Source organism: Beta vulgaris, chromosome 6 (genome assembly GCF_026745355.1).
Source record: "Beta vulgaris subsp. vulgaris cultivar EL10 chromosome 6, EL10.2, whole genome shotgun sequence".
Classification (NCBI taxonomy): domain Eukaryota; kingdom Viridiplantae; phylum Streptophyta; class Magnoliopsida; order Caryophyllales; family Amaranthaceae; genus Beta; species Beta vulgaris.
This window is the reverse complement of record NC_079207.1, coordinates 22,504,999-22,518,904: the sequence shown is the minus strand read 5'-3', so window position 1 is coordinate 22,518,904 and position 13,906 is coordinate 22,504,999. Positions and strand designations below refer to the sequence as shown.

General features: G+C 33.2%; 1 protein-coding gene across 1 annotated transcript; it reads right to left on the bottom strand.

Moving 5' to 3' along the window:
- Nucleotides 1-2,692: 2,692 nt before the first annotated feature.
- On the bottom strand, nt 2,693-11,031 carry LOC125498817 (cyclin-dependent kinase G-2-like). The gene is made up of 3 exons (XM_057395701.1): nt 10,952-11,031; nt 3,520-3,741; nt 2,693-3,100 (listed from the first exon to the last, which is right to left on the bottom strand). Exons 1-3 carry the CDS (start codon nt 11,029-11,031, stop codon nt 2,800-2,802), a joined length of 603 nt encoding a protein of 200 aa, XP_057251684.1. The 3' UTR covers nt 2,693-2,799.
- Nucleotides 11,032-13,906: the final 2,875 nt, after the last annotated feature.

Genomic DNA, 13,906 nt, shown 5'->3' with positions numbered 1-13,906 from the left:
AATACTTATTTAGGAAAGAGAAAGTATAAAATCTTAAGAAAATTAATAATTGCAAAGCATTTACAAGTAAGGATTGCAAAATGGATAATTAATTTTTTTTTTTTTAGGGTGGAACACTATCTAAAAATTGATAATATAGAATCACTTTCTCTCTATGAGAAAATAAATAACCAGTTCATTTTGTGTGTATATGGAATGACCTTTATTAGATGATTATATGGAATTATTTCATCAAAAGTGCAAAATATTTTTTTTATGATTAGTAATTAACTCTTTATATGATTTTCTTGGTCGAAGTGAGACCTTCCATAAAAACAGTTGGATAGTGACCCTGAGTATATCTTTTTTTTATTATTAATTATACATGGTAATTTAATATACGTAAATTGTGATGTGACATATCGATTGAGTGCCTTATGATTTAAACAAGAAATTGAAGTTTTAAATATCGACTAGTCATATTCTTTTTTTTAATCCTATTGGTCAATATTCTAAATTTTATTTTACTCTATATCTCAACAGTTACTCAATAAGTGTTAATAAAGTTAATTGATATCATAAGTGGTTTTACTCTATATCCTCAAAGTTTAATATTTCCTCTTTTTTTCTAGAATAACGTAATTATTTAATTAATTTATTTCCCTCGTTCCTAAGTAAATAAGTATTACGTTGAGTTAATAGACAAGATTCAACCCTTTTGAATTCCCATTTTTGTTTCATTTTTTAAATTCTATGATCTACTAAGTATGTTTTTTTGTTATACTTCGATTTATCTCTCTTCAATTTGGTATTAGGGTTGTTCTCTTCGGCATAAAACAGCTGAACTGAACTGAACTGAACTGAATTGAACTGAACTGAATTGAACTGAACTGAACTGTATTGAACTGAACTGAACTGATCTGAACTGAACTGAACTGAATTGAACTGAACTGAACTGAAATGAATAGTGATATGTGAGAGTAAAAGTATTGTTAAGAGCTGAACTGAACTGAACTAAACTGAACTGGTGTGAACTGAACTGAACTGATCTGAACTGAACTGAATTGAACTGAACTGAACTGAATTGAACTGAACTGAACTGAACTGAACTGAAAATAAGCTGGGGAGAACAGGCCCTTAGTCCCTTTTTTTCTCTCATGTGAATGTTTTAACTAAAGTGCTTTCTAGATATGTCAAATGCAAATCCTCGAAAGAATTTTTCGTAAGATTTTAATCTTCTATATAAGTTTTCCATAGACATAGATTTTATGATTTCGTTCTCTAGTTTTTCTCTATTTTTGATTGCTAATATTTGAGTGGCATATGTTCGTCAAAACTTGAAACTATCAAATTTTGATATGCTTATTTTTTATATATTTAAAATTTTGGATTGGTTTTATTAGATTATTTTTTGATATTAAGTATTAAATAGAGAAGCCTAATACGAGGACTATTAACTTCCTTTAACTAGTTGTAATTGTTAGCATTATATTTTATGTATTTTTAGTTAGTGGGACATTTAATGATAATGGTTGCAATTGCATCCGAATTCTTAAAAGGCCACACATGTTGAATTAAAGCCTTCCGTGTCCTAGAATGTTGCACTTGGAGGTTGCCAAATAAGCACTTGTTACATGTGGGGCTTGCATTGTTGCATTTAAAATTTATTTTAAAAACTATTCTAAACTAGCCTTAAGATTGTACTTATTATCGTATTAAGGAGTTCCTTATATTAAATTTTTGACACACATTGTTACTACAAGAAGCCAATGTTTTGAGGCCTAGGTAATGATGATTGTTCAAAAACATTTTAGCTCAACTCGTGGAGAGATGTATACTAGCACAAAATTGTAGGTTCAAGTCCCATATAGGTTGAACTATAAATTAAAGGAAAAAGCTATATGCAGCCCTAAGGGCTATATATAAGAACACTACTAGAAAAAGAGTGTTTTCTCAACGCTTTTCCTCAATATTCTAGACGGAAAAATGCGTTGAGAAATTGATTCTCAACGCTTTGTAAAAGCGTCGAGATTTTAGGCGTGGAGAATTCTCGACGCTTTCTTGCGTTGAGATTCTCAACGCAGAAACGCGTCAAGTTATGACTTAGGACGCTGTTTTGTGTTGAGTTTCTTAACGCTTTTCTGCGTCTCGAAATATGCTTATGACTTGTGATGCTGTTTTGTGTTGAGTTTCTCAACGCTTTTCTGCGTCTCACAATATGCTCTAGACACATTTCAGTGTCAAGATTATTTTACCTCCACAAATAAATTTTTGGAGCCAAAAGAACTCTTAACACGAAAAAGTATCGAGATTTTAGCCTAGAAAAACATCTAATAATAATCATAGCCACTATTTAATTGTATGGATCAAATATAATATATTATAAGCAATTTTCCAATAAAAAAAATATTTAGGTAGAAATGACCAATATATAATAATATTAATATCTGTCTTAATTAACTAATGATTAATCAAATACACAGTAAAATATTGAGTTCGATCACAAATAAAATAAGTCAATTACATAATGTCTACTATCAACTTCTTCAAACTTTACAAAAAAAACATAACCAAAGAAATATATTTTTTACAAGGCATTTTCAAAGCATTAATAGCTTTATGAGTTGTACTAATTTGATGGATCCTTGGCTTCTTTTCCTTCACCATCATCTTGAACCTTGAAAAAAAACAAAGAATAATGACGTAAGTAATCTTAATTATATAATTAATGTGATATATTATAGTGAGAGCCAATTATAAAAGATGTAAAATGAGAAGTACATGTCCTTTGAGTGAGAACCAATACTGAACCAATGGTTTTCATTCAGAACGAGTATGTTCACTAGGCACAATATCATAAGAAAATCCATAATTAAATGAGATAAAGGAGCAACCAACAACTAGAACTAGCCCTATCTGTATGAAATTTATCAAACAGTTCTGATCATATTTTGAAGTACATAACTTCTTGAAGGATGGATGTACCTTGTCAAGCTGATCGAATTCCGATTTTCCATTAAAGAGAGGCTCCTTTGATAGAAGCTCAGCCATAATGCAACCAAGTGACCACATATCAACGGCGGTTGAATACTCTTTTACCCCCAACAAAAGCTCCGGCGCTCTACAAAGTAATATAAGAGGCATAAATGAAGTGTTAACCCTTGGACAAATCGATTATCACCCATCCCTAAACATCTAAAGCGCACAAACTTAATGAACTGGACATAGACAATATGCTCGGAGCACAAAACAATTTCTCAGAAAAATGGCTGAGTTAACAGTTTTAAGAGAGTGACAATATAAATTGTATCATAATCAATGGTCACAGATACTAGAGAACAAAAATTGGGATACTACAGTTCAAGTTTTCCATAGACAGGTCAGCTAAATAAGAGAAATAGGACATGCATAGGAAATCAAAAAATTCAAAAGATAGAACATGAAACAAACAAAAACAAAAGAATAATTAACTAAATAAAAGATAAGCTATACAAATTGACAAATATAAGTACTCACAAGAAGTGGAATTTTGCTGCTCACCTGTACCAAAGTGTGACAACCAAATGAGTATATGGCTTCAATGGACTTCCATATTGACGAGCCAACCCAAAGTCACATATCTTCAACTCACCCTGGTTGTTCATAAGCAAATTTGATGTCTTTAAATCACGATCAAGAACCCAATTATCAGGTATAACAAAAGTACCTACAAAATGAATGAGGAAACGGAGTCCATCAGGATAGCTAGTGACAGCAAGTATGCTATGATGTAATCAAACAAAAGGACATGATCAATCACAACTAACAATATAATTGCAATGCAATGCAGGGATCTCCTAGGATAGTTGTCAACAAAGCAGCTGATGCTTTAGTTTGACTAGAAAAACAAGATGAGGAATGCACAACAAGACTTCACCCTTTTAGTCATGTTTAACTGCATTAGAGAAACAACATAAAAGGGAAAGACTTTAAGGCCCTACCTTGTGCAAGCACAAAAAAAAAGACATTAATGATTCATCATCGAATGTTGCAACTTGAAATGCAAAAGGTTAGGTTGCAGGCTGAGGCACTTGACATTGAGAAACAGCGGCTTAAATGGTTAAGGTTTCACAGCAAGAAAAGACAGTGAACTTGAGAAATTGAGGCTGGAGAATGATAGGATGAAACTAGAGAACGACTGGATGGTTTTGCTGCTTAAGCAAAAGGAAATGGTGCTAGGTATGCAAAAGTCAGAAACATCATTAGAGCGCACTTCCCTTAGCATTGACAGGCTCCAAGGAAAAGATGAAACCAAGAATGAGTCAAGTGTGAGCAGGTTGGCAATAGATAGGGGTTGGCAGAAAGGGGGAGGGGGCAGCAGCTAGCAGGGTTGGCAGAAAGAGAGAGGGGGGGGCTACAGGGGGAGGGCAGTACCTAGGAGAGGGGGCTGCAGGCGCTAGCAGGGTGGCAGGGTGTGGCAGCAGTTAGCAGGTTAGCAGTAGCTAGGGGAGGGGGTGGCAGAGTAGTAGTAGGTGGGGGTGGCAGTAGGTGGGAGGATGACAGCAGGGGGTGGCAGGCTGTGGGAGGGGGGTCTAAAGGTTGGCGGGAGTGGGGTAGCATGGGGAGGGGGGTGGCAGGGGTGGGCAGCAAGCCAGGAGAGGAGGAAAAAATGAATTGGGTACATTATACATGAGCCAAGAGTGGCAGTAGCCATAACAATACTTTATTCAGATGATATGAGAAGCCAAAACACCATAACTTGATGAGAATCATTGATACAAAAAGAGTCACATAATAACATTCATGAGTTCATACCTCTGATTATAACCTCCTCCTTTGCATAAAATTTCACATTGGTTGGCCATCCCGAGTCTGAATTGGGAAGTAGTAGATTAGTTTGAGGTCTCAAAAAAAGTAGTTGATTAGTTTTAGTAATAATTTCGCTAATGTTCAGCCTAACTATTTTTGCCTTAAATGCAGAGATAAATCAAAGATTACTAAAAAGTAAAGTGCAACAATCACACAACATCAGATTAGCAGTTTGAGTACACAGTAGACCTGAATTTTCTTTTAATACATTCAATTTAAGTAACAATATCTATAGTATCAAGGTTTCATTAGCCAACACTCAAAGAGCTTTGATACTGTAATCTTCTTATACTAAAGCAAGGTACAAATCTCCAATTAAACTAATGAATCACCTTCTAAATTGTGAACACACCGGATCCATTAAGCAATTCACAATATTCTATTTAGAATTTTTAACAAAAATTTCAACACAAATGAAAAAGCATTCTTCATATTGTCCCTAAATTTTAATATACATCAGAAAACACCAACATTATTAGCATAAGTATCAAAATGACATTATAGTTATCACAAAATGCTTTATTAAAATTGACAGTATAGTTATCTCTAATAAAAATTAGATAAAATAGTATAATAACAAATACGCCACATAATTACATGTTTTGTTCACTATAACATCAAAATGAGAACAAATTTGTCCATTAAAAGTACGCAAAATTAACTAATAAACTGAACATATCAAACCTGAGTGTTCAACTATGCTAGTTAGAAATCTAGAATAAAGTACAATTTGTTGATATGAATGAAGTTCCAAAGCAATAGTTGAATTGTGAGCCCATCTTATGCAAAAATTTAGGTCTGAGTATATAGTAGAACTGCATAGAATTTCTATAACTTACCATTATAAGATAACCACCCATCTAAAACAAAATGAGTAGAACATTCAGAAACAAATAGAAAATTAGGTTACAAAGTGAAACTGATGCATAGAAACATGAAAATCCATAGTTAAAGCCCAAAAAATAAAAAAAAATTTGACGAAAATATTGACCATACGAGCAGAAAATTCATACTGAAATTAAGCTAAAACGAAGATAGATGAATTACATAGTCGGGGATTTAGGTCGGGCCTTCTCCATGGGAGTTGTCGATGGTTCAATCTCTGATTCGTCGAAAGATCAATCAACACCTTGAAAGGAAAAGGTTCGCCGTCAAACTAGTGCAGCAACTGGTGGATTCCGTACATTAGCCAAGAGGAGAGCGAAAGGTGGATGACCTGAGATGCAGATGAAGAGAGGTTGGAGATGAAGGGCAACGTGTGTTGGAGAGTTGAATTGAATGAGGAGTTAGGTTTTCCTTTAGTGGCCCGTGAAATGAGGGAAACTGACTCTGTTTTTTTTTTAAAAAAATAATACATGCTCGACAGCAAATAGTGTCTAGATACGTTATTAGTGGGTCGAGCTCAAAATCAGCCTCGTCACTCCCTAAAAGCGTTGAGCCAAAAGTGTCGAGAAACTAAGGAATTTGTTGTAGTGGAAGCTAAAAATGATAATAAGTTACATTAATTGATCATTTATTATATCGATTCATGCAAATTTTTTTCATATATTCACAACTTATTTCCATTTTAACTAGTATATTTATGTCTTATATGCAACCCTAAGGGCTGTATATAGCATAAGCCTAAATTAAAAGTAAAGAGGGATATAATTAACAAAACAAGGGGTAAGTTATTCTTAAATGAGTTGAAAGTAAAAAAAATCTAGTAAGCCGTCTTTAAAACATATAAAGTTATTCTTTCCAACTCATTTAAGAAATTACAAAAAAGTGATAAATAGGTTGAATATGCTAATCATTAAGAAAAGTGATACAAACTTTAATTTTTTCCTATTTTACTTTTTTTCTTATTTAATTTTTTAGGGTGTTACCCAATTTTACTTTTAAGATAATGGAATCACTTTCTCTTGATGGGAAAGTACAAAACCATTTCATTTTTTTTTTGTTTATGTGGAATGACCTTTTTTAAAGGAATATATGCAATTACTTTATGAAAAGTTTAGAATAACAATTTTTTTAACTATTAATTAATTCTTCATGTGATGCTCTTGGTCCAAGTCAATTCTTTCATTATGGACACTTTGAAAATGGCCCTAAATATATAATCTCTACTATCAATTATACACGCTAAAATTATATACATAAAAAGTGATTGTGAAATAAATATTGAGTGCCTCATATTTGAACAAAAATTCAAAGTTTTATATATTGGTCGCTTATATTCTTTCTTTTTTGAATGTTAGCGGTCAATATCTAAAATTTTATTTTATCTTATATCGTAACCATTCAAGTTTAAGAATCGATGGCTCCAGAATAAGTGTTAATGGAATTTTCGATTAAATATTCAAGCCTATTCCTCTTTTTGCTAGAATAATGGAGTTAATGAATTAATATACATCAGTCTCTAAATAGGTACTATGTTGAGTAAATAGACACTATTCTTCAACTAATTGTGAATCAATTTGCTCGCTGTTACATAAAGATAAAAAAAAGGTCAAGTGGAATAGATGTGGTTAGCTTTGTCTTAATGCATGTTTTCAAATTATATCAACTTTTTGTAATTTTACTTGTGCACCATTAATGATATTAATGATCCTATAGGAGTATTAGGTTACTTAAAAAAGTGAATGTAATACTTGTTTAGGAAAGAGGAAGTATAAATTCTTAAGAAAATTAATAATTTCAAAAGATTTACAAGTGTCAAATCACTAAGAATTGCAAAAAGGATAGTTACGTTATTATTTTTCTATTTTTCGGGTGGGACACTATCTAATAATTGATAATATAGAATCACTTACTCTTTATGAGAAAATACATAACCATTTCATTTTTGTGTGTATGTGGAATTACCTTTATTAGACGATCATATGGAATTACTTCATCATAAGTGCAAAATAATTTTTTTATGATTATTAATTAATTCTTCATATGATTTTCTTGGTCCAAGTGAGACTTTCCATCAAAAACGTTAGACCGTGAACCTAAGTATATCTTTTCTACTATTAATTATACTTGCTAAGTTAATATACATGAATTGTGATGTGACATGTAATTGAGTGCCTTGAGATTTAAAAAATAAATTGAACTTTGAAATATCGACCAATCATATTCTTTTTTTTCAATGTAATTGGTCAATATCCTAAATTTTATTTTACCCTGTATCTCGGCAATTACTCAATAAGTGTTAATAAAGTTAATTGATATCATAAATTTTCCTCAAGCTTTTTTATTTCCTCTTTTTTTCCAGAATAATGTAGTTATTTAATTAATTAATTTACTTCCCTCGTTCCTAAGTAAATAAGTATTACGTTGAGTTAATCGACAATATTCAACCCTTTTTAATTCCCATTTTTATTTTATTTTTGAAATTTTAAGATCTATTGAGTATTTTTTAGTTATACTTCGATTTATCTCTCTTTAATTTGGTATTAGTCCCGTTTTTCTCTCCTGCAAAATTTTTAACTAAAGTACTTTCTAGATATGCCAAAATGCAAATCCTTGATAGAATTTTTCGTAAGATTTTGATCTTCTATTTAATTTTTCAATAGACATAGATTTTATGATCTCATTCTGATCTCTTGTTTTCTCTGTTATTGATTGCGAATATTTGAGTGGCATATGTTCGTCAAAACCTGAAACCATCAAATTTTGATACCCTTATTTTTATGTATTTCAAAATTTGGATTGCCTTCATTTGATTATTTTTTGATATTAAGTATTAAATAGAGAAGCCTAATACGAGGACTATTAACTTCCTTTAACTAGTTGTAATTTTTAGCATTACATTTTATTGTATTTTTAGTTAGTGGGACATTTAATGATAATGATTTTAGTTGCATCCTAATTCATAAAAGGGCACATATGTTGATTCAAGTCCTTTCCTGTTCTAGAATGTTCCATTTGGAGGTTGCCCAATAGCACTCGTTACCTATGGGACTTGTAATATTGTATTTTAACCTTATTTTAAAGACTATTCTAAGCTAGACTTAATGTTCTACTTATTATCGTAATAAGGAATTCCTTATATTAATTATTTGACACACATTGTTACTACAAGAAGTCAATGTTTTGAGGCCTAGGTAAAGATGATTGTTCAAAAACTTGTTAGCTCAACTTGTGGAGCACTGTATACTAGCACAAAAATGTAGGTTCACCATCCCATAGAGGTTGAACTATAGCTTAAAAGTTAAGAGGGATATAATTAATAAAACAAGGGGTAAGTTATTCTTAAATGAGTTAAAGCTACACAAAATCTAGTTAAAATCGCCTTTAGAACATATAAAGTTATTTTTTGATTAGTAACTTTAAACTATTACGAGCTACTTTTAAAATAGTCGAACCATTTTTTTTTTTGCAAATGATCCCCTGGACAATAGAAAGTTCAGAAGATAATACAAAATAACCTTATAAATCCTAATGCGTCACAATTGAAACTAATATAGATGATGTTCAAACAACTTACCCAAACTATTATTTTCCTACTAGTTCTATAGATGATCTATATTGAATTAACATATATTTTTATAGAAAAACATTTAGCTTCACAAATATCAAAATTTTTGAAAATGATAAAAGCTAACGAAGCTTAGAATCTTTGTGGCGTTTTATTCTTAAAGATATTGGTAGTAATACTCTAGTATACAAACCCATCAAATAAGATGTCTATAACTATTATTAAAACGTGTAAGAAATAAATGAAGTCCTTCACATATCACCTCATCTTTATATGTTGACATGGCGCTACGTCAAGTAAGATACTTTATTTCTAAATGTTTTAGCAATTTTAAGCAAGTTAATTAAAGGTACCAGGCTCCTCCAATAGTATTGTCTTGAATTGTTTTTTCTAGATTCATTGTTCAGTGGGTTTTATTTTTCTGCACATATATGTTTTGTTGGTAAAATTAATCTTGATTTATATTTTTTAATGTTAATAACTATAGTAGTATAAAAAGGTCCTAATAAGTTATTATAAATCTGCGATCACAATACTTTATAATTATAATGATATAATCACATTAAAAAAAGAATAATTTAGAACTATGACATGTTTGAATTAAAAGTAATCTATATATCAGTGTTAATTTAAATTAAGGTAAAGGAAGATGGTGGTTGACGAGACGATATATTTCTTATGTATGAACGAGGTAGGAATAAGGAAATTACTAGCCTCATTTCACATAATCTATACTATTATCTAAAGCAAAATCCTACATCCTACGTGGCAAGCTCACAATTACCGAGCAATTCTAGAGCTTCAGAAACTAAAGCTCTCAAATCGGGTGTCCATGTGGCAATTCACAATATTATGGCCGAAAATAATATGAAAAATGCAAAAAAAAAATCATGATTTATGTTGATTGATTTTTTAATTTAAGCAATTAATATCATGATATCATATGAGATTTTCGAAAATCAAGCATATCCCATTTATATATTAACGTGATTGACGTTAATTATGGTTACGATTACGTAATTAAAATCCCAAATTGATATACTTTTGGCCGAAATTTTTAATTGCCATATTGGTTATATTCGAAAATTTTACTAACCAACTAAACATGGAAATTAATTTAAATTATCAATCAATCTTAATTATTGTCTCTGTTAATGGTAATTGTCAATCAATCACTTAATTTAAATTGATAGTATCCAAAATTCTTAAAAAATTCTTAACATGGTAATAAAATTAAGTTATCAATATTTACGCTACTTATTAATCAACCATAATTTTGGGTACTAATTAGCTAATTAACATAAACACCAATGGAGAAAACCTTATATGTCACTTTGTATCAGATGCGGTTTTTGTAAAACCGCATCCGAAAATGAACAAAAAAATGGGAGGGAAATTTAGCAAACATAATCTGATGCGGTTTTTTAATGAACTTGATGCGGTTCATTGGACCGCATCCGAAAATGGCTTAGTAAACCCCTCCCAAAAAAATCCCGCGTCTAGTTTCATTTTGCGAACGCTCAAAAAATCCCTAGCACTTACCATTGCCCCAGCTCTCCATTGCGCACCACCACCATCGCCAACTCCACACCACTGCCCCAGCTCGACGCACCACCACACCACACCGGCAACCACCTCACTCTTGCGCACCACCACCGTGGGCCACCTGCTCACCTGAAGATTCCACCAGCAGCTGTGCGCGCCACCACTACTGCCCTAGGTTCGCGCCACCACTGCCCACTGCTGCTCTCCATTGTGGCTCTTCCTTCTCCCCTCCCTAAACAACTACATTATTCCTCCTCCATCTTTTCCTAGCTAGGTAACTAAAATTTCATAACTATAATTGTAATCTCATAAGTTTATAATTCATTGTAATATTATGAATAATTGTTAGTGAAATTAGGTTGTATTATAGTCAAAGGGTTTAATTTTGATTGATTTGAGTTAATTTAATTTTAGTTTGTTAGTTTGATTTATAGGTTAAAAAAACTAGGTCTTTGTTGTTGGACGAATATGGTTATTATTTTTATAGTTTGAGTTCCATTTCCCTATTTACAACCTTGATATGGGTATGTTGTCGCTCATAACTAACTTTCTTTAATTTCATATTAGTAAATTGGTTGATTTGTGTAAATTTGTTTATATGTGCAAATATGTATATATGTATCCTTGAATTAAGATCAGATGTAAAATGCTTTGTTGTTCAAAAACATATGTATATATGCATCATCATATCATATGCCTAGATACCCGTTCGAGACTTACTCATTAGGAGTAAGTCTTGAATAGTCCCCGGTTTGGGACTGTTCTTAGATGTTTAATCTCACTTAGGTGGTGAATGAATGTCTTTATTTCGATTTTATAGAGTAAAATATTGGCTCGTCGTTTCCCTACTTTTGTTCTCTGGGTACATACGTAGATATAAGTAACTATATATCTACATCGTGTACTTGGAGAACTGTAGGAAAATGCTGCCGGATTTTCCGTAGAATCAAAAAGAAGACATACATTCACTAGTGAGATTCGACATCTAAGGATGGGTTAGGTTGGAGTGATAAGGACCCTTGGAAAGCATGCATAATTTCATTGAATGTATATCATTCATATATAAACTCTAATCATGTAATGAAGTTCGTTATTGACGTGAGGTACTTGTTGCTTGTGTTTAATTAGAGGTCTGATTGAAATGAATCATGCATGGATGTATGTTAGTCGTGACACAAGTGAATTCATGGATGGGTTATTTGAATTTTTTGATGCTACATTAAGTCATGAGGCTGCAACTGGAACTGAGGGGTTTTATTGTCCTTGAGTTGATTGTGGCAATATGGGCATGGTTAGTAACATTGGGTCGTTGAGGGAGCATATCTTTCATCATGGGTTTAGTCAAGACTACCATATATGGGTTTGGCACGGTGAGGAGGGTATATATGATGGTGGGAATGCCGTTGTTAACGATGTGCATGAAAGAGGTGAGTTTGATGTCATTGAGAATGACAAGAACCTCGAGGACGAATATGAGAATATGTAGGATGATGATGATGATGATGATGATGGGGACCATATCGAGGAGATGATGTAGGGGGTGGATGATCATGCTGGGAAACGGCCTCATATTTTTGAGTGCATGGCCGAGGTGTCTCGGAAACCGTTTATCCTGGTTGTACGAGGTACACCAAGCTGACGGTCGCGATAACACTCTTTCACATCAAGAAAAAAACCGGTATAAGTGACTCAGCTTTCACTTCCTTGCTGCAAGCATTTGGTGATATGTTGTCGGACGACCATGAACTACCCAAGTCGAACTACTATGCGAAGAAACTGACATGTCCCTTCGGTTTGGAGTACCAGAGGATACATGCTTATCTGAACGGTTGTGTACTATATCGAAATGAATATGCGAATATGGATGAGTGTCCTTAATGTGGGAAGTCGCGTTATAGGCGCGCAAAGTTTGGTGATAATAACGGGCCTCTAGCAAAGGTGATGTGGTATGTTCCGATTATACCACGATTCAAGCGCATGTTTTCAATCAAGAAAGATGCTAAGAACATGAGATGGCATGCAGAACGAAGGAAAAAGGACGGTTTTCTCAAACATCCGGCTGATGCTCCTGAGCGTCAAGGTATTAATCGTCTGCATAAGACCTTGGTGCAAGGATAAAATTTGAGGCTTGGCTTATGTACGGATGGATGAACCCATTAGCACTCTTAGTTCTCAACATAGTACATGGCCGGTTGTTCTAGTTATATACAACTTCCTCCTTGGTTGTGCATGAAAGCAAGTACATCATGTTGTCGATTCTTATTTCAGGGCCGAAACAGCCTGGAAACGACATAATGTCTACCTCCAACCACTTGTTATGATTTGAGAAAAATGTGGGATGAAGGAGTTTCTGTGTATGATGCACATGCTTATGAGGTATTCACATTGCGTGCCATGCTTTTATACACTCTTAATGACTTTCTTGCTTGTGGGAACTTATCCGGGTACAAGAACATAGGGAAGAAAACATGCCCGATTTGCATCGATGACATAGAAATTAAATACATTTCTACTTGTCACAAAGAAGTTTATATGCGGACCCGAAGGTTCCTTCGACGCGACCATTCTTATCGTAATAAGAAGAAGGCATTCGATGGAATAGTTAAGGAAGGGGTTGCTCGTAGGCCATTGACAGTATTAGGTTTTTGATCAGGTCAAGGGTATTGAAAGATATTCGACAAAGGAGCGGGTGATGGTGGTAAGGGACTTTGGAAAAAGGAGTCTATTATGTGGAAACTTCCATATTGGAAGGATCTAGAGGTTAGACATTGTCTCGACGTATGCACATAGAGAGAAATGTATGTGATACAATTATGGGGACACTTATGAATATTCCACATAAGACAAAGGATAGCAAAGGAGTGCCAATGTACCTGGAAAATGAGGGGGTTCGACCAGAACTATGGGCTCAAAAGAGGGACACTAAGAAAAGAAAGAAAAAGAGAAAGTGTCTGGCAAAAGGAAAAGGAAAGGGAAAAAAAGAGAAAATTCAAGAAGGGTCGGCTGCAAGAATTGAAGGAAAAGGAAAGAAAAAGGTGAATACTGATGATAGGAACTATTTGCCTCCGGCTTGCTACACTACTC

Coding starts and splice junctions, on each gene's coding strand:
- LOC125498817 (XM_057395701.1), bottom strand. CDS start 11,031: ATGGAGAGCAGCAGTGGGCAGTGGTGGCGCGAACCTAGGGCAGTAGTG. Junction 3,742..10,951: donor GCTGCTGGTGGAATCTTCAG/GTGAGCAGGTGG, acceptor ATTACATCATAG/CATACTTGCTGTCACTAGCT. Junction 3,101..3,519: donor GTTGTCACACTTTGGTACAG/GTGAGCAGCAAA, acceptor ATTACTTTGTAG/AGCGCCGGAGCTTTTGTTGG.